This window comes from Hippoglossus hippoglossus, chromosome 22 (assembly GCF_009819705.1).
Source record: "Hippoglossus hippoglossus isolate fHipHip1 chromosome 22, fHipHip1.pri, whole genome shotgun sequence".
Classification (NCBI taxonomy): Eukaryota; Metazoa; Chordata; class Actinopteri; order Pleuronectiformes; family Pleuronectidae; genus Hippoglossus; species Hippoglossus hippoglossus.
In genome coordinates this window covers 13,920,831-13,935,138 of record NC_047172.1, presented here as the reverse complement: position 1 = coordinate 13,935,138, position 14,308 = coordinate 13,920,831, and the positions used below count along the sequence as shown (strand labels likewise).

Sequence of the window (14,308 nt, the reverse complement as noted above, 5' to 3'; positions counted from 1 at the left end):
GGGACATCGCTTTGCAATGGCATTTGAAACGGTCGTCATTAACTTCAGCAGAAGATCTGCCAACATAAATGTTGTAGCTTCATCCGGTTTGCATGACTTCAACAGCTCCCACTGCTCTGCAGTGATCTTCGTAAAAAAGGACTCGAAGTACGGGCGGACAGTCTCTACCTTTATATCCATTTGTTTCACTCTCCGAGTGATCTCCATTGCGACTGTTGTTTGTTTCAATGTGTGTTACGAATGTGTTATTTTCGCTGTTCAAGATGTGTTTTCCAAATTCTCATGAAAAATCTCTTATCTTCTTTGTTCTACCAATTCGCTGGTTAGTGCAGACTGATTCTTCACCTCTTATTTTTCTGAGATAAAGAGCATCTTTAAAGAATAGAAAGGGAATTGAAGCAAAGGAGTTTAAAGGAATTGAAGCAAAGGAGGTTTAAGAAATTCAAACAAAGGGGGTTAAAGGACTATGATGTGACTAATAGATCAAAGGAAACCATAAACAGTTTTGCCTGCTGCCGTCTGGCCGACGGTACCGCAACATCCGGGCCCGCACCACCAGGCTCAGAGACAGTTTCATCCCCCAGGCCATAAGACTTTTAAACTCCTCCAATCTGCAATAACTCCACTAAATCAGCACCTTAGCATATTTGCACTATTGCACATAATTGCACTATTGTTTTTTTTCTTTAGGTGTATATATATATTTAGATATATATATTTTATTTTCTATTTAAAATTTTTGATATTCTATCTTTCCAAAGTTGGGATCTGCGATTTTGTTTTATGGTTTGTATTAAGTATATATTTAACAAAGCACTTTGTCAACTCCAAATACAAATGACTTCTGAGTCCTGTTTTCTACTGCTTTTTTCAAAATGTCAGTTTTTACTATGTATGACTGATCTGTGGAGAAAGGCATTTTCTTCTTCATCATTCCTGTGTATGCTGAGTGAATATTATAGAAGTGACACTAAATCTGATTCTGATTGTGTTGCAAGTTGATTTAGCGCAGCATCACACAAGCCAAGAAGTTAAAACCTGAACAATACGAGCTCTTCACAGAAATATCAGTAGTGGCATATGTACCAACCAGTAACTAACTAAAAGCTGAAGAGCAGGTTCACACTGAACACATGGGGAACATTATGCTGCCTGTACATTCTACACACTAAACCTTTAAGGTTTCTACATTCTATTGGCCAGGTATTCAGTATCCTAAGCATCCACATTTAGATTTAAAGATGGAAAAATAATTACATTACCAGAGTTTAAATTGATAAAAAATAAGAGTCGGGTTCACAACTACTGAGAACAAACCTATTTGAGAAAATAGGTTTAAGAATAGTGGTGTGGTTTTTCCGAGCATGGGAAGTCTGAGTTTAAATCAGTTATAGCAACTCAAAACTAAACTGCAATGTGCCGGATTGGGGAGCGTATGAATGTTGTTTAACTGAAGTGAATATCAGGGACTGAACTAATCTCCAAGTCTCAGTGTCTCCGACTACACCCTGATCTGGACTCAGGTCCACCAAGAGAACAACCACAGCCAGCAGTGGTGCAGCCTGATGACCAGTCGGACACTTAGCTGCTACCGCTGCAGAGGGCGCAGGCAGCAGCTCCAGCCGTCCCTAACCTCTATCCAGACTCCGACCTTGTTGCAGCAGAGGATGTGGACAGGCTTCCAGCATACACCACTCCATATGTGGCAGCCCATATTCCACGGCAAAATGGAAAAAGGACAATTCATGGCCTAAATGCAACCTCGCAAGCACTGAGGGGGCGCTAGTCAGTTATTTTGCCACGCCCATTCCTTAAAACCATCTGAATGTCTGCAGGGGGGGGGGGGGGGGCTGTTGTTACACAAATGTAGTTTGAGGGAGGTTGAACCTCGAATACCGAAGTTATAGCAATTTTGTGTGTCACGGCGAGTTGATGAACTTTGACGCCACGCCACTATTACATTTTTACTTTGATGTACTTGTCCCAGGGCTTTCATCAGATCAACTTCATATGGAGATGAGTGTCATCACAACAAGATGGAGATGAAAACTACCTCAAAGATCGATTTTTCGTCACACGGTGTGACCGTGGTGTCAAAGTTTGATTACACGCCATCAAAACACAAGGTTCTGTATCTCAGACATATTTGGTCCAATCGAGTCCAAACTAGACATGTAAGACAAGATTCCCGGCCTGATGACATCTACACAGAAATTATGAATTGAAATCACAGCGCCCCCTGGTGGCAACAGGAAATGTCTTGTTTTTGGAACGTCTTACACTTGGAAGTATTCCTCCTCATCCACTGACCACAACCGTGTCAAACTGTGTCAAATGGGTCTCAAGACATTGATAATGTAGGCATAAGATGACTGTGACTTTTCTTCAAACGCCATAATAGTGGCGTGGCGTCAAAGTTCATCAACTCGCCGTGACACACAAAATTGCTATAACTTCGGTATTCGAGGTTCAACCTCCCTCAAACTACATTTGTGCAACAACAGCCCCCCCCCCCCCCCCTGCAGACATTCAGATGGTTTTAAGGAATGGGCGTGGCAAAATAACTGACTAGCGCCCCCTAAAGGATAGCCCCGGCACTACGATTGGCCGACATCTACAAAAATCGATAGGGACATGTGTCTTTTCATGACAAACAAAAAAGTCTCTCGGATAAATATGCTAGACCAAACAGGAAGCCCGCCATTTTGGCTTTGGTGGCCATTTTGGCCATTTTCTACAATTTTACTCTGATGAACTTGTCCTAGGGCTTTCATCAGATCAACTTCAACTTCTGGGAATGTCATCTCAACAAGATGGAGATATAATCAGCCTCGGTATATTTGATTTCATCACACGGTGTGACCATGGCGTGGCATCAAAGTTTGATTACACGCCATCAAAACATGAGGTTCTGTATCTCTGACATATTTGTTCCAATCGAGTTCCAAACTAGACATGTAAGACAAGAGTCCCGGCTTGGTGACATCTACACAGAAATCTTGACTTAAAATCACAGCACCACCTGCTGGCTACAGGAAGTGACATGTTTTACTTTGATGAACTGCTCCTGGCTGCTTTACAATATACAGCTCAAAAGAGCTCAGTCAAGTCATTGGATCATGGTCAGAATTGTGACATTTCCTCAAACTGTGTAAACATTGAGGTGCGGCGAAGGTTCATCCTTCGCCAAAGGAGATGATGTTGTCATAAGTCCAGTGTGCATTGTCCTATCACTACCAAACTGATGTCTCATGATCAGAGACCAAGCCTGAACAGCTCTATGTGTCAATATTTCCTCAGTGTCATAGCGCCACCTACTGATTCGCCATGAAACAGGAAATACTTTGTAAATCCACTCTGCATTATCCAACCGGCTCCGAACTACTGACCTATGATCACAATCCTGACCTGAACACATCCATATATTAATATTAGTTCAGGGTCATAGCGCCATCTACTGATCAGTGTGATAATGAAGTTGTTGTAACATTGTCCAATTGACACAAAATTGCTCACGCTACATGAGAGCCCCTACTTGAACAGATCTATTAGTCTGTATGTAATAATAGTGCTGGCGCCACCTACTGGCAACAGGAAGTACGCTTTGTTTTACAACTATCATTCGATTTACATAAAATTTTCACAGTGTGATGTGCAATTGATAGCGTGGACCGTAATGAGCAATTAGCAGGTAAGGATTGACAACATGTGACGGACGCAGGAAGTGAAGCGTTTGTCCTTGCCGCAGTGTGCAAAACGCATGTAACGCGGAGACGTGTGCTTGGTCATTGATCGCTCTCTCCACTAACCGCAACAGGCTTGAAAATGCCTGTGCTCAGGCTCGTTAGTGCTACAACGTAGCCCTAGTTGAGACTTGATATTTGACATCTTTATGATATATAGCCTATCATAAATAAAAAGAAAACACAAATAAAGCCAAATATATAGAATTTGAATTAAGAAAATAGACATAAAATGTAAGAATGAATGTTCATTTTTTCTGCATTGTTTATTCTGTAAAATTATATTTTTACCAAACAGTGATACCAACGTGCCGTTGAAATACTCACATCAGATTTTTATTGGCCATATGATAAATGAGTGGTGCTCTAGTGTCAGGGAATTTTTTGATATCTTTAATATTGTGCATGAGAAACGTAAAGGAATTGGAATGCATTAGATTAGGGTGGTTTATGTTTTGTGCTGGGAGTTACCATCCTGTCTCTGGCATTGGGATGAGATGAACCTTGAGACAGAAGGTTTCTCGTTTGCCTGTTGGCAGTAACATTGGACCAAGAATCTCCTCTGTTGACAGATCTATGTTGTAATAAACTCATATATTCAAGTGAGAACAACTGAGGCTCACCAAGTAAATAATTTTATTCACCACTGTGAGCACCGTTTAAAAATTCAGCCGTCTTTCACCAACCATCTGTGAAGAGGGTTTTTCTTCATCATCTAGTTTTAAACCAGAAGTGGTCCTCACAACCATAGAAAGACTTGTACACATTGGCTCATGGTAACATTTCATTAACTTTTTGCTTCCCTGGAAGTTCATACCCAGAACTGAGAAACCAGGTGAAACTATGAAGAATAAAGCAGCTGATGAGTTATTTCTGGTGACTAATGGTGAGTGAAATGATTCATATGTGATTCTGTTAAACAAAAGGATTAAGATTAATGTCTCAAAAACTCAGATCAGGTCAGGTAGACACAGCTTCTCAAATTGTCTGCACTCCCTGTAAATATTTAACAAATGAACTTCATTTTCTGTTTGTAATGTTGCGCGCGCACACACACACACACACACGCACACACACACACACACACACACACACACACACACACACACACACACACACACACACACACGCACGCACACACACAGACACCACACACACACAGGGCAATGTCCTGACAAATAATCTCTCCGGGGGAAAAAACACTCCCTGTCAGACTGTTTTCATCTCTTCTCTTCTCTTCGTCAAAATGGCGGACGAAGGAAATTCAAGCTCTTTTGTTGCCACATTTGACAAACTGATTTGTGAAGATGACTCCGGCACAGATGAGAACCCTCTCTACTCAAGCCAAGACAAACAGCAAGGTAGAGTCAATGAAAAATGAACTAACATCTTGGTGCATCAACAAGAACCTGTGATATTAGTGCCATAGAGGTAAAATAGGGCTGGAAACCCAGTACTGCACTCATTTCTATGTCATTCTTTATGTGTCCTTATTTTGTCTGTAAGTGATAAAGTCCTTCACCTTAGCCATCTGTCTGCATATGTCTGATCTTGATCCACCAATCCTCTGTGTAGTGTCCATGTCCATGTCGAGGCATGAATCCAGTCAGAATCCTTACAGGCTGCTCACAGTGATCCTGGCAGTGATGGCTGTCATTCTCCTGGCCATTGACATTGGCCTGGGAGTCTATTGTAAGTCACCTCTCATCGACTTTGTTTCAATCTGCAGCAGGAAACATCACCAACACACCAAAATACTCCCTGTTCACCAGCTGTAGTCAGACAGTGACTACAGCTGGTGAACATGCAGTATTTTGCAGCCAGATATTTTCCTCAGGAGTTGAGGGAGAACAAACCTCAGCTCAGAGGAAACTGAATATCTTACTTATATACTGCTGAATGCTGATTTTGTTCAGTGTCTTCTTACAGTTGTTGGCTGAAATAAATCCTGGTTACTTATGACTTGTTTGAAGCTTGAACTTCAAATACAGACATCAAGCATGAAGAGATGAGAATAAAGTTTGATGATTCAATCTATTTTGAAAAAAATGCCCAATCACCTTTTTCATTCATACTGAACAGCAGGCCAGTATAAGTGGTAAGAAGATGATTATAATTCTTTTCAACTAAAACCTCTGTAACGTTATGTCCTCACCACCTCCAGACAACCAACTCACTGGTGGGCAGCAAACAATAAAATACATCCACAGTGAAGTGGCCAAACTGCAGGATGGTTACAATGCTGCGATCCAAGAAAGGATCGATGCCAAGAAGCAGCTAGACAGAGAACTCGGTGAGCAGCAGCGACTCAAGTGGGAGATTGAACATCAGACCAAAAGATCCAAAGACTACGAGAAGCAGATTCACAGAATTGAAGATGAAGTCTCAGAGTTGAAATCCATCATACCCCTACTCAGTGAGAGCTTTTCTGTATTTATTTATCAGTTTATCAAATCCCTGATTATTTGCGACTTACATAACACACCATGTTGTCATTTCCAGGCATGGGTTGCAGACACTGTAACCCGGGATGGACGTTCCTGCACCTTAGGTGTTACTACATTACTTTCTATGACCTCCCTAGAAAAAGATCGTGGAAAGACGCCAGACAGTTCTGCAAGAAGTTGGGAGGCGACTTGGCAGTGATAGACACCCCAGAAAAAACCGTAAGATTCAACATGTAGTCGGACGAAACCTGCATTTCCATGTTTGCAATAATAATTTTTACTCCACTTTATATTTTCTTTTTTGGGCAGTAAAACAGCACTGTGTTGTATGGGTCTAAATAAAATAAATTAATGTGTGTGTATGTGTGTATCACCGGTGTTGTCAGGTGTCTATAACTAAATTGATAAATAGTCATCATGATCCCGCGAGATCAATATACCAGGGTGCCTACTGGATCGGACTGAGCGATGTGGATCAGGAAGACATTTGGAAATGGCCAGATGGAAGAAGACTGGCTGAGTCGTAAGAGTTGAATATTGTCATTTTCAGTGTTAGAAATGGTTGCGAGAGCACATTTACATATTTATACAACTTAAAATGAATAAATGATCAATAATGTGTTTGAATACAAAGTGAGCAGATATTATGGCTCCATAACCCGTCATTTGTTTCAGATACTGGAACGACGGCGAGCCCAACGATCATGACGATGAGGATTGTGGAGCTACGTATCCCAGGGACAACCCCTTTAAGGCCTGGAACGACGCTCCATGCAATATGTACATGAAATGGATTTGTGAAATGGAACCACATGACATGAGTTAATGTAACTTTTTTAAAAGGTTTAATTCAAGTGTAATTGTTTGAAAGAACAACTAACTGCACCTTAAAGACCTTCACACATCTTCCAAATTGTTCCTTTTATTGTCGCATCAATATTTTGTTGAGAATACAAAATAGCAAGAGAGGTTTTGAAATACACACCTGAGTTAAGAAATGAACTATAAAATGTAAGTTACTTATTTTACTGTAATAAATAAAATCTTTACTTTATCTATGTACACGTGTGTTACCACTATACAGATCTGGGCACAAGTTTAAAAGATTATCAGGACAATATCCTACCACATGTCATATGATGTGGGATATTATTAAATATAGTTCTTGCAGAGCGGCATGTGGAGAGTTATCTAACAGTAAATTGTTAAATTAATCTTGAAATGCCACAGACATGATAAAAACCACATAGGCTACATCCACACTAATATGTTATTGTTTTAATTTACATCCACATCAGCATTTTAGCTCCGTATCAGTAATAATCTCCAATCATACTAACACACCTAAAAACACACGTCACGTGACCATTCATTGATAGAGAGGATTTATTTTCTCGGACTGATGATGATGAGTTGGAACTGTTACTGAACGTAAGTGTTTTGTAACGTTTTGTCTTCACCACTGGTAGCTGAGTTGCGTCATCATTTCTAAATGTCTACATTTTTTCGTCTATACTGCAACACGGGAGTTTTCAAAGTAAAACATAGCCAGCAGCGCTTCCAAACTTCCCTGTTTTAGGGGCTTTAAAAACATCCGGAGCGGTATGCATGTCAGACGTAAATGTAGTAGTGTGGAAGTAGCCTTGGTATTAACTGGACTGAATGGAGCTCGACAGTTCGGGTCTAGCAATTCCTTAAATGTCTGTGATCGTGTCCTCTTCACACTCTTCACAACCCCCCACAAGGACATCCTGAGATGCAGAGAACTACCACTGACCAGGAATTCTGTAGGTATGAACAGTTTGTGGATCAAACGATCAAACGTGACAAAATGCACCACTGTTTCCAACGGGAACTACACTCTGTTAAACTATAGCTTAGGTAAAACTTACAAACTGGCAATTTGGTCTGTATTTACCATTTAATAAATAAACAAAAGCGAATGCTCATTTGTTGACTTCCATGTCTGACCATCCTGCCAAACCTTTTAGTATCTTAATAGCTTTGTGTGTGTGAAGCACAGTGTCTCTGATCCCACACCTCTCTGCCAAAGCCTGCCGGCCGCATGACGCTCACACCACCGCAAAGTGCTGCCGAAGTTGCTTGAGAAGCTGCTGAGTGTCAACGTGCTCAGGAAAAGCATCCTCAGACTTTTGAGCTGCGGTGTAGCTGCTCTGAAGGTCTCCAATCTGCACACAGACAAAAGATATCACTTCATCATGAAGTTTACTGTCTCTCTAACCCCTGCACAGTGTAGATAGAGAAATAAACAGACATAAATACCTTTTCAGAGAGAATGGAGAGATTGAAGTGTGGCTCGTACATGTGAGGGGCCAGGGATGCAGCTGTCTGTAGGAAGGCTTTAGACTGGATTGAAGATAGGACAATTATTTAAATGTTTAACAGCATGATAATTAATGACAATTGAATTTAAAAGAGTTATGGACAAGTTTTTTTACTTTTAATTTATTTAACTTAATGGGTAGGACATGACAACCTGCTAACATTTCTCCTTGCAGTTTGTGTCTGCAGAGCTCGCCTCCACCACCTCAGTACCAGATGACTATATTTACAACCCTTGACAGACGTCACCTATCTGGCTTGAACTTGGGCCAGTACGTAATGTTGCTGTCGTGTTAGCTCAGTTTAGGTTCCGCTCAAAGAATACAGCTGTTGGCTGTTGTTGACAAATTTAAAATGAACCACAGGTATTTTTTTAATAGTCTGACATCCAAACATCCCTAAACAGTATTAGTATTATTGTGATTGTGTAATACTGTACATCTCATAATATCTTGTCTCATACTATGATGTTAATACCAAACAGATTTTTCACCCAGCTCTTTTAAACATTTTTTAAATAATCAATAACGTATTTGAGAAATATCTTCTGGTAAAACAGAGTACATTAATGCTGGTTGTTTAATGGCCCTCTAATAATGGCCTACACCACATTAGAGTGTTAAAATGTCTAAAGCAACATGATCTCATACCTCATATTTCAACAGAGGAATAAAAGCTGTTCATGACTAAAAGCTATGACGTCACCTGCTCAATACGACCTTTGCGTAGCTCCAGCACAGCCAAGTTGTTGTAGGCCTCAGCGTGGTCATTGTTAAAAGCCAGAGACAGTTTAAAACACTGGTAGGCCAGTGTCAAGTCTCCTATGCCCTATAAAAAAAAAAAAGAGTACACACACTTTTTATTAGCTTCTACCTGAATGTTGGGAGATTGTTTTGATAACAAGAAAGTCATGGATCGTGATGAAAAAAAATCAAGCATATCTAGGGGACTGTTATCTATGAGTGTGTGCAATTTGGTGCGGTTCCAAATAAAAACCTGAATCTACCAGATTTGAATGTGTTTCCATAGTGGGTAGGCTTTTTCACCATCAATGTGTAGCTGAGATCATGTGGACTCAGTAGGGAATCAAACAGTTTACATGTTTCTTCAATAGTTTGAGAACTATGTCCAAACACCCTTGGATTCCTGTGCGAAAATGTACGGGGACTATCGGGCTTTGGCAGAGGTATGCGCTCTACTGAGTGCCATTCTAGTATTAACTGTGAGCATGGCCCCTGCAATCATTATGCATTCTGGGATATTTCTGGGTATTGCTAACTCACCACGGCCACATGGCCTATGTTGTACCAAACATCAGCCTGCTCTTCATCATTGTCCACCAGGGCCAAAGCCCTCTCAAAGGACGACAGAGTCATATCGTACTGCTGCGCGTAGAAGCAGCACAGGCCCAGGTTGTTGTACAGCTGGCAGTTATACACCCCCATCTGGAGCAGCCGTCTAACATAGAGAGACGCACAGTGCATCAGAGATGGGATGCAGCTCCTTATTACCTATACTGTAACATCACATTGCACACATTGTACATGAAAGTTACACTGACCTGTAGAACCGCAGGGCGATCTCTGGCTGATCAGTATAGAAGTGATTGCTGCCTATACACGCTATAGCCTCCACGTGAGTGTTGTCCTGCTTCAGCACGTCTTTGTAGTACTCCGTGGCTGATGAAATGTTGTTCATCTCCTGTGAGAATATCACACTTTACTTATTCATTTCTTTCTTTAGGCAGTTGTGTCTTGACGGAGGAGCTAGTGAAGTGCATTGTAGTGACCGTGGTGACATGCTGTACCTCATGAATCCGAGCGATTCCTGTTAAAAGGGTGACCTCACCAGGGAAGTGGTCCAGGCCTTGCTTGAAAAGGTTGAGTGCTGTTATTGGTTGATCAAGGCGCTGGTAAACCTGAGAGAAAACACACACACAAGGTTTTCCTCTACATTCATCAACGCTCAGTTCAGGAAGAAGTAAGGAGGAATATTTTTCTCATGCAACGACATGTGAAGTATGGCTCCGATATCTCCATCACTACCTTTGCCAGATAGAGAAATGTGTCCACCACCTCTTGGTGGTTGAGAGCTGATCGAAACTGTTTTTCTGCTTCTCGATATAAACCAAGCCTGCGGAGGTCAAAAACATCAAACATGACGAACATTAAGAAGAAGACTTTTACAAATGTCAAAAATGCTGAGCTTAAGCTATTTGGATGTTTACTTGCCTGTAGTAACATTTTCCCAGCTGAACTTTCCACCACCAGTCTTTGAACTGAGCGTGTTCAGTAGCTTGCGCAGCCAAATCTAGAGCCTGGTGAAGAAATAGTATGTCTTTGTTTGGTGCATGACAATGACATGACAACCAATTGTCTTTGTGCTGTGAAGTTATGCACCACTTACATTTTTCACATCGTTTTCATGATGGAAGATGTACTCAAACAGCGTCTGAGGAGGGAAATGATGGTTACGTGATATGTGAGAAAATGTGATGATCTTGATTCATTTTTGCACTTCACATTCTCAGTCTTACCCTGGACAAGTTGGGCTTTTGGGAATACTTGGCCAGATTTAGTCTTGACAAGTTAATAAATGGTCCCTCTGGATTGGTCAGCATTGAAGCCTGTCGAGCAACATATCAGGCTAAATGATTCAGGGGGTTTTCATAGCCAGAACAATGTATAACACAATAAAAAAAGTTTTCAGAATCTACATGAAAATGCCAGTGGTAGGACAGTTGAAATATATTAGTCATAATACATGCACATGCAAAATCCCAGCCCTGTTAACTCACCGTTCCCAGACGGATGAATCTACCAGAAGCACTCGTGACTGGCCGAGCAGTGCTCGCAGTGCGGGGAGTTTTGATGGCCTGCTCCATTGTCCCAGGACGCCCTGACTGTGTGCTGGGTCTCACGAACCCTGTGATGGGACGCCCGGCGTGTGTCATAGGCCTTGAATTCAAAAAAAGGATCATGAAACCTGATCAAGCATCTTTTAACCTCGTTGTAAATTTCAAGGCAAAATTTCAAGCAGCCAGTACCTGACAGCTGGTGTGGGCCCCCCGCCCTGACTTGTTCCCGGGAGCCTCAGTGATGTTCCGGGGCCTAGAAGAAAGGTTGGGTATTATCAAGCTTGCAAATTGAACCAATTGAATATGAATTTGCTCAATAAGAGAAACAGCAGAAGAGTTTAGACCCACGTGCTACTTGAGCTATTGAGCTCTCATCCAGCATCATCTCAGCAATGCCCTCCTGGTCGACCTCAACTTCGTCTATGTATACCATCTCTGTCAGAGCACGAGTTTTCAAGCCCCAGGCAGCCTGTAACACACACACACACACACACACACACACACACACACACACACACACACACACACTGTTAAATCATGTATAGATTAGGGTTAGGGTGTCACATCTTCCAGGTAACCATGTCACAGTCAGGACCCATGATGAACTAACTACGCGACAGAGGATGTAAACAAAGGACAGAGAGGAACAGTCGGCAGTGAAGTTACCTCTGAGATAAACAAGGATGACTCCTTTAGACGGCATGCAGTGACGAAAGAGGAAAGTTGAGGACGCATGTGGATACAAGTGAGAGAAGAGAATAAAAACAAAATAAGACATCAGACCGAAGAAATCAAAGGTAAAGTGCAGAGTGTGTTGCAGCAGTAATAAATATATATATATAAACATGACGAAGTAAATTCAACATTATCTTAGTTAAATCACGGTTAACTGCGGGGATTAATGGAGATTATGCTCCAGTTGCTGCAGGTTGCCAGTGTTAGCAGGCTTTTCCTTGACAGATAATCGCTAGCATGCTAGGCTAACCGGGCTAACTGCAGCACGGTACCTGGTCGTATGGGTTGTCTTGTAATATTTTGGTACAGATGTCCGAACACTGCTGGAGTTTCCGCCTCCTGGAATAGCTCCAGGCCAGAAACAGCGGGTCCATCGACACCTCCATGGCGTGGGTCGGAAAAGAAAGAGAAACAGCTTCAGCGATGAAGGGTTAGCAGAGAGAGGAGGAAAGATCGTGAAGCTTCCTCTGTCGCTCGGCAACAGCGGAGGGGGCGGGGCTCCACCCACGTAGTTTCCTGTAAAGAAATGAGGAAAAAATTAACTTACCAAAATATTGTATTTTGATGCATAATAAAAAAACAGTGTGACAGAACATAAAAATAATAGCATACATACATATAAGAGCATATCAAAAATAACCGTGTAAAAGTGTGTCATACTAAATAAATAAAGATATAAATTTCAAACTGAAAAGTTACAAATAAAGCATAGAAAGTAGAATATAAATGATAATATTATGTAATATGTTATGATGTGAAATTCTTTATGAAAATGAATAGAAAGAACACATCAGGCATATAATAATTGACATACATTTATCAGTAATATTGTATGTGTTGCTCAGAACTTTACCGACGAAGCACAGTGGATATTAAAAAGAGGAAAGGGATGTGATTCAGAAAGCTTGGACGATTAAAAATAACACAGTGATATCTTTCATTTAAAATTTACACAAATTAGTAAGTAAGCATGTGTCTAATGTTTTTTTTCTTATTTGAATATTAGAATACTGGTCAACTGATTGGATAATAACTGTGAAATGAGTTTGGTGTAGAACTCTTCTTCGTGTGTAGATAGACACATACTGCTTCCAGTGTAAAGTGGTGGATGTAAGTGAATATCTTTTGCGTTTATATAGATTATATATTATTATTTTAACTTCGTCCTTTAAGAAATTAACTTAGCAACATGAAGCAACAAAACAAACAAATAGAAATAAACAGATATACAATACCATGGGTTATGGACAAAGTATATATAACCACAAATACAAATGGATAATGATAAAGTAAACATATACAATTAACAAAAAAATTACAATACATATTGATATCAATATATCAATATAAACTCCAGTCTAATAGAATATGCCACTCTTCTAGATAGATGGATCATTTTGCTCCACTGGAAATGTACTTTTTTGCCCACCTACAATCACTGGGTCAGAGACTTATTTGACTGCACCTGAATGTTTTTACACAACTTGTTCTGGAACTATTTTAAGAATCAATCATCTCGTGAGCCTCTCTTTCTATTTTTCTCTCCTTCCCTGTCTCCCTCCCTTCCATAATTATCTGGCCCTGTACCTACAGTGCATTCATGTACTTATGGATGTGATGTGCATTATTTTATTTTAAACACTTTTGGTTTATTTATTTGTTTTGTTATTTGATATGTTTGTACATTGGTTGTTATTTAAATTATGAAAAAGCATACATATAATTCATAAAATAAAATAAAATAATTATTATATATACATAATTATTGCATTTGGTGCAAAGATGGAAGGGTTTTACTGCCTGTTTATTATAGGAGGTTAAAAAACAAAATCATCCAACGTTATTGTGGCTTTTTAAGGGCTACGGTCAGTTAGTAAGTTCCATAATATTGAATATTGAATTCATATTGAATACCTTTTATTTCTATTCATTAATTTGTTGCCCTGGATTTTGGGAAGCACTTTGTAACCTTGTTTAGAAACGTGCTATACAAATAAAGTCATTATTGTTCTAAATAAATGTGGGCTGTTTGATTTCTCTATAGATCGAAGTTGTCTTCTCTCTCATGATTTTTGATGTATGATAAATAAATAAGGAAATACCAGTTTTGTGAATCTGCTCAGTCGTGACTTGACGAGCTCGTCCCCTCCTCCTCCTCTCTGCTCCCCTGCTCGGCTGAAGGG

The 14,308-nt window shown here is 40.4% G+C and overlaps 3 protein-coding genes across 4 annotated transcripts in view; 2 read left to right on the top strand and 1 right to left on the bottom strand.

Moving 5' to 3' along the window:
* Positions 1–4,827: 4,827 nt before the first annotated feature.
* eml5 (EMAP like 5) overlaps positions 4,828–14,308 on the top strand; it is a 48,575-nt gene continuing 39,094 nt past the window's right edge. Inside the window, exon 1 of one of the 2 annotated variants that reach the window (XM_034577178.1) lies at positions 4,828–4,872. The gene's annotated coding sequence lies outside the window, so the exon portion shown is untranslated. Of the gene's footprint in view, positions 4,873–11,895; positions 11,920–14,308 lie in introns of those variants that run through there. The other variant, XM_034577179.1, reaches the window with a different exon arrangement.
* On the top strand, positions 4,925–7,243 carry LOC117756613 (CD209 antigen-like). The gene is made up of 6 exons (XM_034577196.1): positions 4,925–5,104; positions 5,319–5,435; positions 5,908–6,159; positions 6,246–6,409; positions 6,577–6,713; positions 6,866–7,243. Exons 1-6 carry the CDS (start codon positions 4,990–4,992, stop codon positions 7,014–7,016), a joined length of 936 nt encoding a protein of 311 aa, XP_034433087.1. The 5' UTR covers positions 4,925–4,989; the 3' UTR covers positions 7,017–7,243.
* Positions 7,031–12,609, bottom strand: ttc8 (tetratricopeptide repeat domain 8). The gene is made up of 15 exons (XM_034577186.1): positions 12,398–12,609; positions 11,739–11,859; positions 11,580–11,643; positions 11,331–11,490; positions 11,070–11,159; positions 10,940–10,984; positions 10,765–10,850; positions 10,579–10,666; positions 10,341–10,451; positions 10,095–10,234; positions 9,817–9,991; positions 9,239–9,361; positions 8,474–8,557; positions 8,188–8,379; positions 7,031–8,156 (listed from the first exon to the last, which is right to left on the bottom strand). Exons 1-14 carry the CDS (start codon positions 12,509–12,511, stop codon positions 8,263–8,265), a joined length of 1,518 nt encoding a protein of 505 aa, XP_034433077.1. The 5' UTR covers positions 12,512–12,609; the 3' UTR covers positions 7,031–8,156; positions 8,188–8,262.

Excerpts from the sequence above, each read along its gene's own strand:
- LOC117756613 (XM_034577196.1), top strand. The coding sequence starts at position 4,990 with ATGGCGGACGAAGGAAATTCAAGCTCTTTTGTTGCCACATTTGACAAA. Across the intron at positions 5,105-5,318 it reads AAGCCAAGACAAACAGCAAG|TGTCCATGTCCATGTCGAGG; the intron begins GTAGAGTCAATG and ends TCCTCTGTGTAG. Across the intron at positions 6,714-6,865 it reads GGAAGAAGACTGGCTGAGTC|ATACTGGAACGACGGCGAGC; the intron begins GTAAGAGTTGAA and ends CATTTGTTTCAG.
- ttc8 (XM_034577186.1), bottom strand. The coding sequence starts at position 12,511 with ATGGAGGTGTCGATGGACCCGCTGTTTCTGGCCTGGAGCTATTCCAGG. Across the intron at positions 11,491-11,579 it reads GGGCCCACACCAGCTGTCAG|GCCTATGACACACGCCGGGC; the intron begins GTACTGGCTGCT and ends TTTGAATTCAAG. Across the intron at positions 10,667-10,764 it reads CTGGGAAAATGTTACTACAG|GCTTGGTTTATATCGAGAAG; the intron begins GCAAGTAAACAT and ends TGACCTCCGCAG.